The 19,888-nt window shown below is 42.2% G+C and overlaps 1 protein-coding gene across 1 annotated transcript in view; it reads left to right on the top strand.

Moving 5' to 3' along the window:
- The window catches only part of CRIM1 (cysteine rich transmembrane BMP regulator 1), a 530,601-nt gene that overhangs the window by 479,616 nt on the left and 31,097 nt on the right, over positions 1–19,888 (top strand). Inside the window, exon 13 of the mRNA XM_075267494.1 lies at positions 9,329–9,550. Within this exon, the coding sequence (XP_075123595.1) occupies positions 9,329–9,550 (222 nt within the window). The remainder of the gene's footprint in view (positions 1–9,328; positions 9,551–19,888) is intronic.

Below are 19,888 nucleotides of genomic sequence, written 5' to 3'. Positions count from 1 at the left end.
GTCAATAGCTACTCATAGAAGTCGAACATTGCGGCCCAGCAAGGGAGCTGTTTTGCTTGGCATAGCCACAGGGCCATAAATAACATTTTGTGACAGCCTGTGTCGCTTCTCCATAGGCTGGATGCCTTACAAAGTGACCTGTATACTGCTAATGGACTTACAAAGCAGCGGCAGGGAGTAAAATTGCTGATATATCCATAAAAATATGAACATACTATGAAATGATATTAATTAACTTGGAAAAAGAAAGTTCCAAAATGCCTCGTTCTCTGTAGTGTCTGTAGCCCTGCTTCCATTACTCCAATGCATGGACCACAGGTCTGGATCATGGAGCACAGGTCTGACATGCATAACCAGGGATTGTTATAGCTGCATTTCCCACATTATGATGTTTTAAAGGGATTCTACCAATAAAACCTCTTTTTGTGTGGATAAGACGTAGGAATAGCCTTTAGAAAGACTATTCGTCTCTTAGCTTTAGACGTGATCTCCGCCGCGCCGTTCCTTAGAAATACCGGTTTTTACCGGTATGCAAATTAGTTCTCTCACAGCAATGGGGGCGGGCCCCAGCGCTGATAATGCAATGGGGGCGTCCCCATTGCAGCTTGAGAACACGATCCTGCGATGCCTCTATCTTTGGCTGGATCCTCCCCTTCTCTGTCGTCTTCCTCATGCATCACCTCCGACGCCTGCGCAGTTGGCTCTGCCAGTGAGACACCAGGAGAGCCGAGTGCGAATGCCGGACGGCGACCATTTTTGGGAGGCCGCTCCTGCATTGAACTACAAGAGCAAGAGCGGCCTCCCAAAAATGGCCGCCGGCCGGCATGCGCAGTCGGCTCTACTAGTGTCTCACTGGCAGACCCAACCGCGCAGGCGTCGGAGGTGACGCAGGAGGAAGACGACAGAGAAGGGGAGAATCCAGCCGAAGATAGAGGCGTCGCAGGATCGTGTTCTCGAGCAGCAGTGGGGACGCCCCCATCGCATTATCAGCGCTGGGGCCCGCCCCCATGGCTGCCAGAGAACTAATTTACATACCGGTAAAAACCGGTATTTCTAAGGAATGGCGCGGTGGAGATCACATCTAAAGGTAAGAGACGAATAGCCTTCCTAAAGGCTATTCCGACGTCTTATCTACAAAAAAAGAGGTTTTAATGGTAGAATCCCTTTAATAGTTTAGCATAGTTTAGCAATGAATAAGACATTTGTATTCCAAGTGCTGGATTGCTTCATTTCCTTGGATTTTATTATGTAGCTTATACTTATTGCAAAAATTGATCCCTCTACAATTAAAAATCACGTGAATAGAAGGGAGAGCACAATCTTCTGTGATAGCAGATGCAATAGCTGAAACAAGGCTTTCTATAGGGTTGTTGTCTCCTCATAGACGCCGCATTGAATGGGAGAGTTGTGGCAGCAATCAGATGATCACTTATGGTTCTAGTATCTGAGACCACCAACCTATAGCTGATGTTGCCAGGGGAAGGGTCAGCTAGATGAATGACCAACCATGTAATAGATGGACAGCCCAGGTCTGCGAGACATGCTGCTTATTAGAGTCTCTCCACAATGGCTCATAGAAGGATCACAAAGGTGAAGAACCAGTCCACCATCCAAATGCCATAATTGAGAATCTAGAAACCGGTTTTGTTGGAGAAGAAGCCACAGCATATCTTCAGAGGACTATGGCTCGATAGTTTAGTGCCGTTTTGTTGGCACGAGACGTACCTAGGCAGGTGGTTGTAATGTTATGGCTGATCTGTGTTTTTGCAGTATCAGTAGTCAGAGCCATTCTCTCATCCACATATACTATTTTTCCACTCACATTTAGTAAAATATTAGTGGCCATGTCCTTATTTCATTTCTAGGCTTTTAGACTTTTCTTTGTGTTTAATATCACTTTTCTCTTCTAGTCGGAATGTGTTACGCAGTCTTATCTTACTAAGTAGGGTAATCTGATACAGATGTAGCATTGCTCCCGAAATAGAACAGGAAAGGAAACTGCGAGTAGCTGTCATGCTATTACATTGTTAGCACCATGCAGTTTCTGAGTGTGCTGTCATGTACCTGAATCCTCAGTGGATGGCTGTCATGACCCTACTCAAGTGCATAGTTACCGGAAGGCTGTTTATTTCTCCGTATCATTAGGTTACAACGCTTTTACAAAGAACCTTTTAATATTTTCCAACGCACTTTTTTACACATTCCGCATAGAAGCATTATGGCGCTTTTATTGGAAGATATACCATATACAGAATATTGTCAGTACACATAGAGGGCTGTGCAGGATGTCTACACAATGCTGGAAATCTGATCACACTACACTTGGCATGTATGTTTTCACCATCTCTCCCAACTTCAGCACGTTGCACCCTTTATAAGTGACGCTACTGATTCTGGTACAGCTGGAATTTTTTTTGTAGCCCCCACCACTCCTGAGCAATCAGTGCTATTTTCTTCAGCATCAGAGGTCTTGAGCAGGTGTAGACACCGCAAACTAATGGCATTGATCACTGGGAATGGTGGGGGCTAGATAAAAATACCAAACTGTACTAGGCCCAGTGGAGCAACAACTAATAAAGGATGCAAAGAGCTGGAGTTGGTGGAAGTGGTGAAAGGTTCTTCTTAAAGGGGTTTTGCAGCAGTATACTATTGCTGATGTATCCTTCAGATAGCTAACAGACATTACAGTAATGCCATTTAGAAATTACACCTACTTCAGTTTTCATGTACAGCTTCATAACCATCACATAATAGCTATGGCTGCTTATTTCTATGAATCTCTAAGCTTGCACATAAGACTGACCTGTAACCAGTATCAACACAATTTAACACACTGATGGAGATTTAGGGTTAGTTCACACGGAGGCAAAGAGGCAGATTTTGACAGCGGATTTCACTTCAAAATTCGCCCCTTTACAATAGTGGTCTATGTAGACTGTTAGCGGAAAAAAAGAAGCGACATGACCTTTTTTCAGGCGTTTTCCGCCTGAAGAAAGCAATAGAAGTGAATGGGAGGCGAAAAACCGCGCGGAAAAAAACGCATCACATTTTTTTCGGCCCATTCACTTTACGGGAGGGGAAAACAGCCTGGCGTTTTTTGAAGATGTTTTTACAAAAAAAAGGCTCCAAAAAGCGCAGCAAGGTCCAAAAAAAGCTTCCGAATTAGGAAGCGTTTTTTTTTCCGGTGCCAAAATAAGCCACACGTAATTTACGTGTGAACTAAGCCTTATTATTCCTTATATGTCAGTTTTTTGGGGTTCAAGGAATAAATTCTTTTTGTGACACAAATGTAGAAGTTTTTGTGCTGCCCGTGGCCACTTTCCTGAAGTCTGTCCTGCCAAATGTATTATCCTTTGTGCCAGAAATCTGAAGTGATGGGGTTCTGAAGACTGGTACTAGTTAGTGTTGAGCGAGTAGTATTCGATTGAATACCTCGCCGGCATAGGAATGCGTGTAATCGGCCGAACCGAATATTCAATGTATTTAACCCCTTGGTGTTTGGCCGATTACACGCATTCCTATGCCGGTGAGGTATTCGATTGAATACTACTCGCTCAACACTAGTGCTAATAAGTCCAGTCTTCATAAGTCTGCCCCAATGGTTTCTTTTCTCCTATGTAGCAATTAAGGGACATATTTGTTTAAGGCCTTTCACACTGTGTCCCCGCATTACATTTCATACATTGTACACATACATGAAATGAGCCCCATAGGCCTCCATTAAACCATCATAGGCCAAAACAACACTCTCATTTTGGCTGTATTCATGATAGGTTCCATATTCTAAAATTGTATGGTAGAGGCATGTGGTATACATTTTTTACATAAATCCCTATGGGTTACTTTTCGGTATTTGTCACAAGCAGCCGTTTAACATGTTCGCCAAGAACTTTCTCCGCACAAACTGTGTAGTAGACAGATACTTCAGACAGACAAGAGCCTTAATAAAGACGTGTTCCCATAAAATAATAGTTCCAGAGCATCTTGTCTTATGTGTCTAAATTGTGACATTGGACAGTTTCAGGCTATGTAAGGACACGAAAGGTAATTCCAGAACCGACCAGGCAAGGATATAGTAAAAAGTAACCTTTATTCTTTGTCTTTAAAAAGTCATCATATCCACAGAGATTTCACAGAAAACGCAGTTTAGCAACACATTGCTACGCGTTTCAGAACTCGTATTGTTCCTTCTTCATGGCATGGCATGAAGAAGGAACAATGTTATACCCCAAACCACCTGCCCACCCCACCCCACCTCCCCATATATAGCGGTCACCAACTAAGAGGAAGTTGAGACTCCATGGACTGTTATACCCCAAATCAGCCACCCCCACCCCCTTACCCCATACCCCCTTGACTCCAACTCCCCCCCCCACACACACACACACACACACACTTTATTAGCTTTGGCAATGCCAAATATCCATTCGAACATGCCAATAAAGCCGATTTGATTTGCATCACAGAATATACTCAGATGACACTTTATTGTCACTCTAAGTGTCACCTGAGAGCATTCTGCTACATATCGGATGGCACTCTCATTCATGTGCACAGGGCCTAATAATCAGAGGCCATGGGGGGGTATTTCAGTAGTACTCACCTTCCCTGGGCTCTGGTGCAGATCCCTCTCCTCTTCAAGCCTCCTGAATGATCTCATGGACTGCTGAGGAGCAATCACAGGTCACTTGGGACATGCACCATCATGACACTTGGGTATATGCTGAGACCCAATTAGGGCTGATACATTTGTATGATCATCACGTGACCAGGACTGATTTCCATCCTCCGTAAATGCAGTGAACACAAGCAGCAATCTTCAAAGAAACAATTGCCCTTTAGTACACCATGGGGCAAATTTATTAAAATGGTCTAAAAGCAAAACTGTCTTAGTTACCCTTAGCAATCGAAGCTTTACTTTTATATTCCGCTCCTAAAAAATTAAAGCTGCATTGATTTGACAGTGAATAAGCTTTATCTGCGGTGCTCAAACTTTGCCTTTAAAATGTAGGTTCTTGCCATTTGTTTTCTAATGGAATTCCCGGGACATACAGCTCTGCTTTTCCCACTGCATGCAAAGGACACGTGAAGGAACAGATGCTGCGGTTCTGAATCTGAGCTTCAGGAAGCAAGACACCCAGCTATATTAACAATGTCTTTTATTCACGCAGCGGCTGATACACCGGCAGTAGCATAAAGGAAGATACATCCCTCACACACTGTAGCATCTTTTGTTTAAGGCACATTGAATATTCAGTAGGAAATCTGTTAGTCCCTTAAAACAACACAGCTGTAGAGTTTGATACTTCGTATTTACACATTTATGCCGTAATTACTGGTGAGACATCAAGCTGATGTGGTGCAAGAAAAATCCCTTTGAGATTCATTGGACCTTACTCTTTCATCCTTACAGATGTAAAGGATTTTTGTTTAAGGTTTCTGTTGTGCCGCCTAACAGCCGTGGAAATGTTTAATTTAACAGTTATCACCGTGCCAGATTTCAATTACGTAGCGAATACATTATGGGACACAAATTCAGAGGTTTGTGGAATGACGTTTCCAAACTTTAAGACAGTCCTTCTATTTATACAAACAATTTTCATATTTTTGCATTTTTTCATATCCATATACCTAAAAGAACATCTATAAGGATACAATGTCTTTATGCAAATCGGATGGACGGCCTATCAGCTTCATTAGGTTGCGTTCACGTTGCATTTTTAACCACTGGGAGAGACTTCTGACATACACAATAAATGGAGGCTGTGATGGACGCCTCACAGTGGTATCCGTCACCGGAGCTTTTCATAAAATATTCCGATACAACATATGGGTGACGAATGCCACTCTTTGGCATTCATTTATTGCACATGTACCCCATAGAGTTTAATGGTTCCCATTCAACAATTATGTCATGAGAGGCTTATGGTGTTTACTTTTAGTGGATGCCTGTGACAATGGTGTCAGTCAGCTATGTGCTGCCTTGCATGTTTGATGGATACTTATTTTTACCAGACTCCTCAGGATGGAATAGTTTGGTTTACCCAATGTCTTACCTGTTCACTGGCCTCTGCCTGGCTATATACAGATTTAGTCTGTAGTCCTGGGGTACAAAATGTAAATAAAAAGTGGTTTTCCCATCTCAGTGTTTCTGCCCTCTGCCTGCAATGTCTACTTCTCACTTCCTGTATTTCTCTCCTCCTTCCTCCCTCTTGCTGAATGTGGCACACAACAGTTATGCAGATGAGATAATATGCACAGAATGGACTCAGTGTTATCTATGTGTTTATATAGAGAGATAACATATCAGGCTTTATCAGCAAACTGCAATTAGCTGGATTGTCCTGCCGGTAAGAGCAGTGAGTAAGTGACATCACTTGTCCTATAGGTCCGTGGTTATAGCAACGCAGTGCAAACAATGGGAGGAATCAATTCACAAAGCAGGCAAACAAAGCAGAATTTCTAAAGCAATATATTTAGGAAAAGGCTTCAATTTAAATAAGCTACCAGTATAGATGGGATCCTTGAACTGGGACAACTCCTTTAATGATCAGGGGGAAAAATACTTTCTCCAAAGGTTAGTTTAGTTGAGTAGTTAAAAACTTTGCCCTCTATTTTTTCAGAATTCCATCCAAATTGTGAGCGTTCTAACATAACCTTATAAAATAAAGTAAATCGAGGAATTGTAGTAAAGTCCCAGATCTGTCATCCATTCCTATAACATCTAGTATTTGCATTAGAAATTTAGGATATATTAAAAATTGAAAACCATTAGACGTATCATATCCATAAGATCTGTGTATTGTTCACCACGATAAGAACTATGTTTCCCATCTTTGGACCCACTGGACTTTCTGAACCTGTAGAATAATAAAGATCACATCCATACTGTGTACTGGAAATCCAAGATTGACGTCGGTATTAAATATATATCTAAAGAAGATTTTCAGGCAACAACTTTAGGTTTTGTAGGTAACAGGCACCAGCTTATGTGTTATCTTTTCTATTCCTCTTTTTATCTTACTTCTCTGTTTCTCTCAGTGCTGATAGATTTTTTTTCTTATCTTCTAAAACACATAAGAAGGTAGATCTTTAGCCAGAGGACACGACAGAAAGTGGAGGAACGGAAAATCTATAACAAGTCGTCCTCTCCAGCAGTCATATTGGACTGTTTACAAAATTACATATACAAGTCAAAGAACAAAATGTATAACCTAGTACGGTCCTGTATTGTACAAGAGAGAACAGCTTGTCCATGTCTGGGAAATGCCATCGGTAACACAGTAGTGATCGGACTTGTACAGACAGGAAGCCTGACACAGGTCGGACAATGTTCAGGAGCCCAACAAGATTAAAATAGATCGTAAATAAATGTATGTATAATAAATGCATGTTCGGGAATACAAAAAAGAGATATTGGCAACTTGTACAGCCGCTACCTGCAAATTTTATTTATTCTACATTAGCATTCCTATACAAAACTGTTTCTTCTCATGCCTATCTGTATATGGAGTAATAGATTGTAATAATATTCCCTAAAATACTTTGTACACAAAGGTATATATATCATATCACCTATTCACAAGACCCCAAAAATCATAAGAATTGAGTCCCACACCCCATCACTTGAATGGAGAGGTGGTTGAGCAGGTTCACTTTGGAATAAACAGCCAAGTGCTATTGAGTTTCTTTGAGTGTACAACTGTGTTTACACAGAGGAATTTGCAGCTGATTTTGAGGTGGTTTTTTCAACATTAGCTCTCAAATTCCATCCTGAATCTGTAGTGGCAAATGCTTTTTTTTATTTAAAGGGATTCTACCACTAAAACGCTGTTTTTTCTGCTTTAGACGTCGGAATAGCTTTTAGAAAGGCTATTCGTCTCTTACCTTTAGACGTGGTCTCCGCCGTGCCGTTCCTTAGAAATACCGGTTTTTACCGGTATGCTAATGAGTGCTCCGCAGCAATGAGGGCGGGCCCCAACGCTCAAACAGAGATGGGGGCGTCCCCACTGACCCTGTCTCCAGCGACGCCTCCTTCTTCACCTGCATCCTCCCCTTCTCTGTCGTCTTCCTTTTTCGTCAGCTATGACGCCTGTGCAGTCGGCTCTGCAAGCGAGAGACCGGTAGAGCCGACTGCGCATGCCAGATGGCGGCCATATCTTCGAGGCCGCAAGGCAAGACTGCGCAGGCATCAGAGCTGATGAAGACGACAGAGAAGAGGAGGATGCAGGTGAAGAAGAAGGCGTTGCTGGAGACAGGGTCTCGGGCAGCAGTGGGGACGCCCCCATCGCTGTTTGAGCGCTGGGGCCCGCCCTCATTGCTGCTGAGAACTCATTAGCATACCGGTAAAAAACAGTATTTCTAATGAACGGCGCGGCGGAGACCACGTCTAAAGGTAAGAGATGAATAGCCTTTCTAGAGGCTATTCCGACATCTAAAGCAGAAAAAACAGCGTTTTAGTGGTAGAATCCCTTTAAGATGCTGAAAAAAGAAGCTTTCTGATTGATAGTATAGCAGATTTATGGCTATTCCATGCTGCAAAACTACCACTGATTCATTTCCGAAGCTAATCAGTAGGTAAATGTGCGGTGGAAAGCCAAAGTTGTTTGATTTTCTGCCACAAGTAGATGGCGAGGAATCTGAGGTCGAAGACGACCTGTCCGTCTCATATTCCTCTTCCCTTTCTGCCATGTGAATGGCCCCTAAGTGGAATAAGGGTGCACTTGCTCATTTGTTACTCCACTCTAACAGCAAACACCTCCTGTTCTTGTGAATAGCGGGGGTCTCGGAGGTGAAACGCAGACTGATTAGACACATAACACGTAACCTGTGGGTGAAGCTTTCATTATGGGAAAGCCCCTTTAAGAAAACATCAGAGACTTAGTCACAAAACATTACTGAATGAATAGGATAGTGTTGACTAGGCCTTATGCCAAGTGGTAGTAGCTAGGGCTTATAAGCCATTGGTGCTGGACTAGGAGTCCAGGGTAAATACTCAGTAGCCGGCAGTTAACTGAATGTGTAAAGTGGAGCCAGTTAACAGGAGGCCATAGAAGTGGAAAGGGCTTTGAGAATGAACCCGTTCTTCGAGCTATCTTTGTTTTGGATAGGAAGGTCACTTTGAAGTGTTTCTTTTTTTAAACATGGAACATTAAGATGTATTTTCCACCTTGTAAACTAGCTTGTGTTGGATGGGCAGGACACAGGCTGAACAGCACCTTGTGCCAGGCGAGAATACATTTTGTACCTGATGTCCATTTAGTTTGCCCAGTTTAAGAGATCTGAGCTGACACTTCCTGCCACTAACTGTTTATGTTCAATCTTCCAGATGAATCTCTTCAGCCTTCTGTACCGGGCAATGACAGTCTGCCCAGCTACTGCAAAAATGACGAAGGAGACATTTTCCTGGCAGCGGAGTCTTGGAAACCCAATGTTTGCACAAGCTGTGTCTGCATGGATGGAATGATCAGCTGCTACTCCGAGTCCTGTCCGCCTGTAACCTGTGAAAGACCAGTCTTGAGGAAGGGTCAGTGCTGCCCATACTGCATAGGTGAGTACTCAAGCAATACAAGGGGGCTGATCATTTTCATAAGGGTTCAGTGATGCACCAGGCAGGTGGCTGTGGAATTTTACATCATTCCAGTTGTCTTAAGAAATTGGAAAAAAAAAAAGCATTTCTGTACACATTCTTGTTTGGAAAGTGCTGAAATTCGATAAATAAAAGTGGAAATGTCAGCTAAGCATGGTGTCTGTTGTACTGTGCAGATAAAGCTGACATTATCAGGCACTCAGGAGGGTAGTCCTTCAAGGAGTTGTTGACCTATATGTTGAACAAGTCTACTCCCACCCTTGCCATTGCACAGTGGTCCCTCAAGCTACACTATTAATTTGTCAGTGATGTCCAGTGTAAGCAAACAATATGGGATCTTGCAGCCTTAACTGTATGGAAAAAGTTTAATTGGTTCCAAAGACCCCAAATGTCAGTCCCATTTAAGAGAAAATCATACAGATATAAGACAGGTGATAAGGACAAAACAAGTGCTTATATATAGGTCACAGTCAAGTCCTGGAAGCTGAAAATCATGTGCAGGGGTTTCTTTTGGATCTCGTCTGATATCCAAAAGAGCAACTCACATTGGCAAAGGTAAAGAGCAGTATAATGCTTGTAGTACTGCAGTCTGCTCTACGGAGGCGCTACTAGAAATGCTATCAGTGCTTGCACTTCTATATGTGTTTTAGCATTGAAATGCTCATGGTGAATGGCTTGCTCCATTACTAAGCCGCACGCCATTCATCCCTCAGCATCTTCATTTTGTAAAAACAGGAATCAGATGGGTTGGACGCTTGTCCATAAAACATAAGATAACAGTTTATTGCAGGGGAGAAAGCTGTTGGCTGAGACACTTATACACATATGTTGGCAGCCATCACAGCCATTTGCATACCCTCGTAAACAAGTCCACCAGAGGGGGGCGCTGCTTTTTTACCAGCCATAGTTGTGTATGATAAAGCAGGGACGGTTCCCCTCCCCTCCCTTATGATGACTACGTGTCCTAATAGGGACTTGTGCTTTCTATTCCAGCCGAAGTGCCAGAGAATAAAAACTGTTTGTCAAGGCATGAAAGCAATTTAGCGCTAAAACACGACCGACGGCTGTTCTACCACTCCTTTTATGCCTGCTATGCCAGTCATGTACTCAGTAGTTTAACTGCACAATTTTATACAATAATAATAATAATGGCAATTATTGTAGCAAATTCAGTAGAAAATCGCCTATTTTTCTATCATGCTTTCAGTCACTGTAACTTTAGACAGGTGCAAATCACAAAATACTTCACATTTTTTGTCCAGGGCTCTCTTTTCGTACATGTCATTAACTTACATTTTTGATGCCACATACCAGACTGGATTTTCTAGCGAGTTACAACTGGTGCATTCATAGACATTTGTTTTCTTTTATAATTTACTATTTTTTTTTCATTCCAGTCTTATAAAAGAGTATTCTATTCCGACAAGACTAAACATATGGAAATACCATGCTTCTTAATTTCACACTTTTGCAATATCGTTCATGTCTGTACCAAGACAAAAGTATGTAAGGCATTGGGATGGGAGAGCAGCGAGAGCGTCTACATGGTAGTCTGGGGAGGAAAGGAAATCCAAGATGATTTATGCCTTTCTGAAACAAGGTTGTGCGATTATTTACTGTACTGGTATGGTGATATTAGCAGGTAAAAGACTCCACATTTCATGAACGCTCCATAAAACTTTAAGACTATGGCCCCACATTGCGGAAACACAACTTTTTTGTTGCAGATTTTGTTGCAAAGCCAAGTATGGCTACAAAAGGAATGGGAAATATAGGAAACTCTTATTCTTCTCTCTTCTGCTCGATCCACTCCTAGTTTTGGCTAAAAAAAAACAAAGCAAAATGTGCAACAAAAAAAGCTGCATTTCCACATTGTCGGGCCTTAGCCTAAAGGGGTTTTACCAGGATTTGATCTAGCCTTAGGATAGGACATCAGTATAGGATCGGTGGGCGTCCTGACCTTCACCAGTCTGATATAGATGCCCTGTCTTAAGTGGTCACTAACTTTTCATTAACTTATGCTCAATTCTTAGAATACCCCATCCTGAACAGAATTGCAAATTACTTTCTTTCTAATCATAATCTGATGTTTTTCACTCTAAAAACTGTTATGAAAGTCCTGCCACTAGGGGGCTCCTGTCTTTTTAATCTGCTGTCCACTAGCTGTTGCCAAGTAAAATTTGAGCTCTTAGCTACTTAAACTGTGCAGAGAACAGCTAATGGTGGGGGGGCCGTGTGTTGGAGTCCTCACTGATCTCATATATTCAGGACCTATACACGGTCTACCAATAAGTATTTGGACACCCATGCAAATGAAGATTACTGCGGTCGTGATTTACGTCTCGTCTTCTGCCATTAAATAGGAAACAGCATTGGCATTAGTCACATGCAAGATGCCATGAAGCGCAGAGTTGTCCGATTTTGAGAAAGGGGTAATTGTGCAGTACCACAGAAATGGTCGATCCTTAAGGGACATAGCAAGCAAACTGAATTACCCAAAATCGACAGTGGCCTATGTGATTACAAAGTGGAAGGTGAACGGTGATTGTCGGAATGTGCCCCGAGTCGGCAGACCCCCGAAACAGGGAGATAGAGAGCGACGAGTGCTGGCCAGAGAAACTGCACCCAACCGATGGCTCACATACACCAGGAGTCTCACCAGGCATCCGGGAGTATTGTGCTGCTCAATACCATCCCTAAGGAAGCATCTGCTGGGGTCTACCAACTATTCAATATGGCTGAGGCCCACGTTGCGGAAACGCAGATTTTTTTCTTGCAGATTTTGCTGCAGTTTTTTGAGCCAAAGCCATTTGTGGATTGAGCAGAAGGAAGAAGTATAAGAGCTTCCTATATATATCCCAATTCCTTTTGTAGCCATTCTTGGCTTTGGTTCAAAAACTGCAACAAAATCTGCAGCAAAAAAAGCTGCATTTCCACAACGTGGTCCCTTAGCCTAATGGCTAGATAGGTGAAAAGACTCACTCGGTACTCTCTCTTTTCTCCATACTTAGCCTGAAAAGGCTCTGTGTTCTGAATGCTAATACATACTCAGGACTCCAAAACTCCCCAGCATATTGGATTATCTTATCTTATATTGGAGAGGATACTTACCTGTCTCAGCCAGTTGACCTGCTTTGCTTCTGCTGTATAGGTAGTGACGGATATTCATCTAATGCACCCACTGAAGGTACAAGTTCTTGCTAGGCAGCAGGCCGATCATTGTTGGATGGTCTCTTGTATAATCACCTTCTGTAAACGATATGTTTTCTCAGATCCCTTGTGTGCACTTAGCGTAAGAGCAGTCTGAGGATCTTCAGAGGTAATGATGACTTCATTGGATTGGATCGCTCTGCCCGATTTACCTCGCACCTCTTTTCCTCTTAATTTTTCATTAGGCTTTAGGGAATTTTCTGGGTGTCTCTTAGGAGTAGAGTGTGAAATAAAGAACATTATTCTGCCACGAAAACCATTATAATCAGGTATAATCACCATCCGCATCCCAGGACCTGTCATTGACTGATCGTATAATTACACCAAATTTACCTCCTGGCCTAGGGAGTATTAGCCAGGATAGGATTGAGCGGGATGTGATGGCGTAGACAAAGTCTTGTATATAGCAGTATGGCTAGACTATACTCTCTTAGGTTTAGTGTAGTTTTCGGAAGTCATGTATAAGAAAATGGCCAACTGCTCCCTCCTCGATAATATCCATTCTTCTTCCGAAAAGTGTCCAGAAAAGAAAATGTCCAGAATATTCCGTTTCCAGCACTAGGGCCAGTAGTAGTATACGTTTGTAATTCCATAAGTCCTGCTTGATATAGGTTGCCCCTGAGTTACAGAAGTATTACCACCCGGCGTTGTCACCCAACGGCAGCAGAATACGTTCCTACGGCAGGCGGCCATTTAGTCCTACTCAAGTGCTGCCTAGCACTTAGCGAAATGGTCATAGGAGGTCTGAAGGAGTCCCTGGAGAATAATTACAATGGGGAACTCCATTTTCTTAATGTTTATGGCACCATAACACAAAATGAGCATTTTATAGACAGTCACCTAGAAAGTGTTAATACATCGAGAGGATCATAAAGCTCTACGTCTATAGCTTTTTCCACTTTATAATATAGCAAGAGCTATTCTACAGGAAATACTGCCCACGTCCTTGTTTAGTACTCGCTCTTATGAGGTGACTGCTACAAGGTGATGGGAAAACCTGACACATTTCACTTTTATCTGCTTTAAAGGTCATGTTCTTACTGCTAAGCTACATGTTAAGCCGAGCAGTCTTTGGCAAGATTAAAAACGTTTTATAAGCCAATGTTCTGGCAATTTAGTGTTACTTTTTTTGTGTTTGAACAAAACACGTGTTATGTGCTTTTCATTTCGGTGTAAAGATCTATACCCTCGATATCCTATACTATGCAACCCATATACTGCCTGATTCTATCATGTGTATAGGTAGAGTAGAGAAACTGCCTTTTACATTGATTTTTTTTTAATTTAGTAAAAATGTTCTATGCAACAGATTCTTAAAGTCTGTATTGCCAAGGAAATATTTAGTAGACATCGTGTTGTTTTTCATTCATTGTAGCAGATGAACCATGAGAAACATCAGTGCTCAGGATGTCCTCGGAGCAGATATTGTTCACATTGAATAAAACTAGGTGGAACAGCGAAGACCGCGTCTCTTGTTCCTTGGATGTGTTAATTGGCAGTTCCCTATTACTGACATTGAAGCGGTTTGATTCTCTTTCATCTTGTTTTTGGTGTTATAATTAGGAACAAGTCTGATAGATGCCATACGCTGGTGTGATCGCCCACCGGTGACACTGTTCCACCTTATCTCCTACACTGACTGGCATGGCAGAAGAAATCGTTTAGACTCTGTCCTCAATTCTGTTGTGTCTTATTATAGATTTGATGGGTTAGAAAAGGGATGATTTTTATGTGTCCTTTTGAATCTGGGACTATCGGGACCAGTATATATGTTATGGTAGGTGTACAAGCTATTCATTGACTCGGAACAGTTATTAGGGACTCACAAATTGTCTATCTAAATATACCACAGAACTACGCCACTAGCGAAACTCTGTAACTCCCTCATTGATGGAGTGGCTTCAGGAGTTCCTCCTTATTATGAGGATGGAGGCCTTGGTCGCCAAGGATTCTCCTACCTCCTCCAAGTTTGCGTCCCTTTGGTGGCCGTGGGTGGTGGTTTGGGAGATGTATGATTTCTCTAGCCTTTTCTCATAATCCTCCCCTGTCTCCTCTCCCGTCTGCCCTAGCGACCTCTGCCCTCTCCTCTAGTTTCCTCCTTCAATGTCTGTGTGCCCCCTGATGTCTTTTTGTCCCCCCCTCTTTCTCTTATTCCAGTTCTTCTCCTACCTTGCCTGTTTTTGGACTTGCATGTCCACTAGCACACGCGCTTGTTATGTTGTTGACACTGTTGCCTGTGTTCTGTACTGTGCATTTGTTTCTTATAAAACTCAATAAAACCCAAAGTTATCCCTAATATATTCATTAAGAAGTTTGGGCTTATCGATGGAAATTATTTTACCCTCTGCTGTAATTGAGCTCCAGTATCTGGTCCTGCAGGAAGTTTCTGCGGTACGCCTCCATCCGAGCCCAACCCTATTAAGAAAAAATAAAATTCAAAAAGTTGCCTGTAGGATCTATCAGAGGGAATGTCAGGTCCTCCGTTATCACCCAATGCACAAACTGTTTCTATGCTTTTCCAAGTCACTTTAGATTGGGTGCCAAAGGCATCATAGTTCCAGTGTTATAGTGACCAAGGCCAATTGTGTCTGCCAGGAACACACTTATTTAAAAAATGCCTACCTTGAAGGTCTACCTGGTGCTAGGCCCCCTTTAACCTTAGAATGGAGACCGTGTAGGTTCTCTGCATTTCAGTACTGTTTAGCCACTTATTTAGGAAATCAGAAAGCTCTCGATGATGATGATGATCCAGTTGACCATCTAATGTGTATAGTAGGGTCCTAACTCTCTTCTGACAATACATATCACCGAAAAGAATGGTCAGGCATGTTGGATTTCAGCATGTCTGATCATTGTGTTCTCAAGGCAAATAAGTTGCTACCAGAGCCCTTAGGCAGAAGCTTTTTCCCCTATCCCTATTGAGTCCACATTCACGGGTCTTGAGGAATCGTTGTCAGTCATAGCAACATTTGGCCAGCTTTAGATTTCTGATTCAATAAAATATTATTTGTGTTACTGTATAGGAATATTTCCGTCATTATGGCGTACCAATAACAATAGATACGCCATAACAATTGAGTTGCCTCCAGAAGCTGGTTGTATCTGCCATTTTCACAAACGGATTAGAAATTGTTAGGAAATATTTGAGTCTTTGTTAGACATTCTGACTTGTACTTTGCTAACATTTGTATGGATAATTTTCATGTTTTGCCATTTTATGTTTTCTGTTCTGAGCGATTTATGCTTGCAGTTGTCTGAAACAAAGAATATTATTAAATTACTATTGTGGAAATGACCTGTTATAGCTTCTGGTGGAGATCCAAAATCCATTTTATTCTAGGACAGATAACCTTTATCTTTGTGGGTGGAAATCCATTCATGTTTTATGATAATATTGTAATTCTAGTTACAACCCCCATTAACCTATCAGACAGTGCAGCTTCTCTAATTATTTTCAGATATCGTATTAATTCTTATAGGAGGGACACATTTCAATACCAGCACTGAAACTAGATAACCTTCTGGAACGTAAGCCCATGATAGTCCACGTCCATCTGACGGCTCATGAATATTTATGTTACTGATTCTGTAAGGGCTGTGTGCTATTATTGGTGTATGGAAGAACTATATGCATTGTGACTACTGGGGTACCTGTCAACATTTAAAGGGGACTTATGCTCAAAATGCATTTTGATATGCTAGTAGCATGTTGTAGAGGAGGATGAGCTGAGTAGAGAGATATATAGTTTTGTGGGTAAAACTCATCTGTTTATTCAGATCCCTGCTCATCCAGAACTCTGGAGTCCAGAGGATGGCCTTACCTTCTAACAGGTATTTATGTATGCACATATACAGGGAAGGCTATTCATTACTGATAGGACCACCCACTGGACCCCTAAGCCTTAAATGAGCAGGAATTTTAATGAATAAGTGACAAGTTATACTGTATATTTTCCACAAGTAGTGACATTATAAGGCTTAGTTCACACGCAATTATGCGTGTGCATATTCCATCGTGGCTGCCGCAACGAGATGCCGGTGCAGTGCGCGCCTTTCCGCTCCGGATTAGGCCCAAATGAATAGGCCTAGTCCGGAGCGTGCTGCCGCGAGGCAGACGCCGTGGCTGAATCAGCTGCGGATTCCGCCTGAAGAAATGGCAGCTCATTTCTTTTTTCCGCCACTGGTAACATGCCACTTGTGGAAAAAAGGACTCTAGCGGTCTACATAGACCACCATTGTGAGGGCGCGGATTATGACGTGGATTCCGCGCCAAAATCCGCCCCGTTTTGCCCCATGTGAACTGGGCCTAAGGGGTTATTCAGGCTACATATTTGACCTATTGGAACACATTGGAATAGCCTTAAGAAAGGCTATTCTTCTCCTACCTGTAGAAGTTGTTTCCGGCCCGCCATTCATTTAAAATCCCGTTTTTTGTCGGTATGCAAATGAGTTCTGTCGCAGCACTGGGGGCTGGCCTCAGTGCTCAAACAGCACGGGGGGCATCCCCAATGCTGTGAGAGAACTCTCTGCAGCGACGTCTCCATCTTCTTCATCAACCGCCTCTTAACTTGTCTTCTTCCGGCTGGGGTCACACTTCGACGCCTGCACAGTCAGCTCTGCCATCGGGCCTCATGCAGAGCCAACTGCTAATGTTGGAGGACATTTTTTTGTGGCCGCTACAGAGCGTACTGCTCATTCCACAAAAAAATCAGCAATCGGCTCTGCATGAGGCCCGATGGCTGAGCTGACTGCACAGGTGTCGAAGTGTGACCCCAGCTGGAAGAAGACAAGTGAAGAGGCGGTTGCTGAAGAAGATGGAGGTGTCGTTGGAGAAAGTTCTCTTGCAGCATTGGGGACGCCCCCAGAGCTGCGAGAGAACTCATTTGCATACCGACAAAAAACATGATTTTAACCGAACGGCGGGCTGAAGACGACTTTTAAAGGTAGGAGAAGAATAGCCTTTCTTAAGACTATTCCGACGTGTTAACTAGAAAAAAAAGGGTTTTAATGGTTGAATCCCTTTAACTATACACATGCAACGTTGACCCAATTGTTTACTACTATGTGGAAGAACATTTTGCTTTTTTCCTTCATTCTGCTATGAAATCTGTCCATGATCTTCCAGTTCAGTCTGGCATATTAATGGTTAGATTGTCCGTACTAAGGTCCTGTGTGTGATTGACTGGCTTATTGTGACAGTGTATGAACAGCTTAAAGAGGACCTGTCACCAAGAGCAAGATGCTAAGTGACATACATCATTGGATTGCCGCCGTGCCCTTGAACAATTTGGCATTTTCTTTTCTAGAAATCCGTCCACATGTTCAAAAGATAAGAACCCTGTGAGGATACACGTTATAACATCTCTCGTTATCCAAGTGGGCGGTAATCTTTTGTTTTTTCTTAGACAATGATCAGTTACCGCCCACTTGGTGAATAAGAACAAATTTCTATACAATCTTCTGAGCAGTGGGACTGCTGCAGCCACATGATGTATGGCATTTATCATCTCGTACATGGGGTCAGGTCCTCTCTAAAGGATAGTTGGCAAGGAAAGGAAAAAGCATTATCCGAGGGGAAGTATCATTGCTGTAGTTAGGGCTTATCTATACCTAGGGCTTCCATTTCAAGTATCTGGCACATATACGGTAATATAGTCAGGCACGGTGGGCTGTCTCTGACCCATCCTATGCCTATTAACCCATTATGTACCTATGGCACACAACTGAGGAAGGATGTTTTAGAAAAAGGCGAAGTCACATTATTGTTAAGTACAAAGATTATATATATGTATATATATAAGTACATATATATATATATATATGTGTATGTATAAAGATTTTGTAGGGACCCCCTAGGGATAGGATGAGTAATTCTTGTGGTACTAAAAGATTAATTGCATGTTATTACCCATTACATGAGCGCCATTAATATACTATGAGAGTATACAGTGCTGTACAAAAGTGTTAAGAAGGTGGAAAAATTCTACAAAGTAATAATGTTTCAGAAATAGAATTGTCAAAAATATATTTTTGTCAATTTACAAAATTAAATGAATGAACTAAATTGAATCCATATTTGGTGGAGGAGTCCTGTAAGTGATGATATGACCAACCACAGTCCCCCGATCTCAACCTCAACCAGTCTGTCTGGGATTCCATAAACAGATAGAAGGATTTGTGCAAGTCCACATCCACAGGAGATCTGGGCTTAGTTCTTAAAGATGTCCAGAACTCCTCCTTGCTGAGTTCCTTCAAAAACTGTGTGAACTGTATGCAAGTGTACTTAGAAGAACTGATGGTGTTACAAAGGCAAAGGGTGGTCACACCAAATATAGGTTTCTAATTTGTTCACTAAATTTTGTTAAATGACAAAAATAAACTCTTAACACGTATATTTTTGCAGTTGTAAAAGACACATGACTGCAGGCCATTACCTTCCTCTTCATGCTGGAATTGGGGGTTCCTGGGCTGGTTCCTACCCCAGATCACATGATTGGAACCAGCCCCGTCCCCTGGGTCGCTCCTCCTCCATCTTCTCCCACTTTCACTACTAGTTTTCTGTGCTATGGTCAGTCAGCCCCTATAAGCACGGGTTTCCTATTATATCAGGAGACGAGCCCAGAATCCCTCGAACTGAAATCACTGAAAATCGGATGTCAGAGACCCATATCATTACATAAATTCACTGAAAGGACCTAGATCCCTAAGATAGGGTATAAACAAAAAAAAAAAATTATATATATAAAACTTCACCTTTATTTAATTTAGTTTAAAAAACTAACTGTATATATAAAAGGTAGAACGTTAATATTGATCGGCCAACCTGACGTTCATAAAGCCAATATACATGTGTACCTTAGTCCATTGGTACACTAGGGATATAGGTATGAAGGGGACCAAGATATTCAAAATGTCCCTATATACTAATACCCTCACTCCCTATATAGTATGTGCGCATGTCAAGGGATCCTGGTTCTGAATACATTTACTCTGAAATCCCATATATCGATATCAGCGAGAGTGCCGATCCCCCCTGAGGATACTGGCCTAATGCCACACCAACAGGGAAGGAAATCGCCACCCTACACC

The sequence above is a fragment of the Leptodactylus fuscus genome, chromosome 3 (assembly GCF_031893055.1).
Source record: "Leptodactylus fuscus isolate aLepFus1 chromosome 3, aLepFus1.hap2, whole genome shotgun sequence".
Lineage (NCBI taxonomy): Eukaryota > Metazoa > Chordata > Amphibia > Anura > Leptodactylidae > Leptodactylus > Leptodactylus fuscus.
The sequence above is the reverse complement of the archived record's forward strand: the minus strand, read 5'-3'. Positions and strand labels throughout refer to the sequence as shown.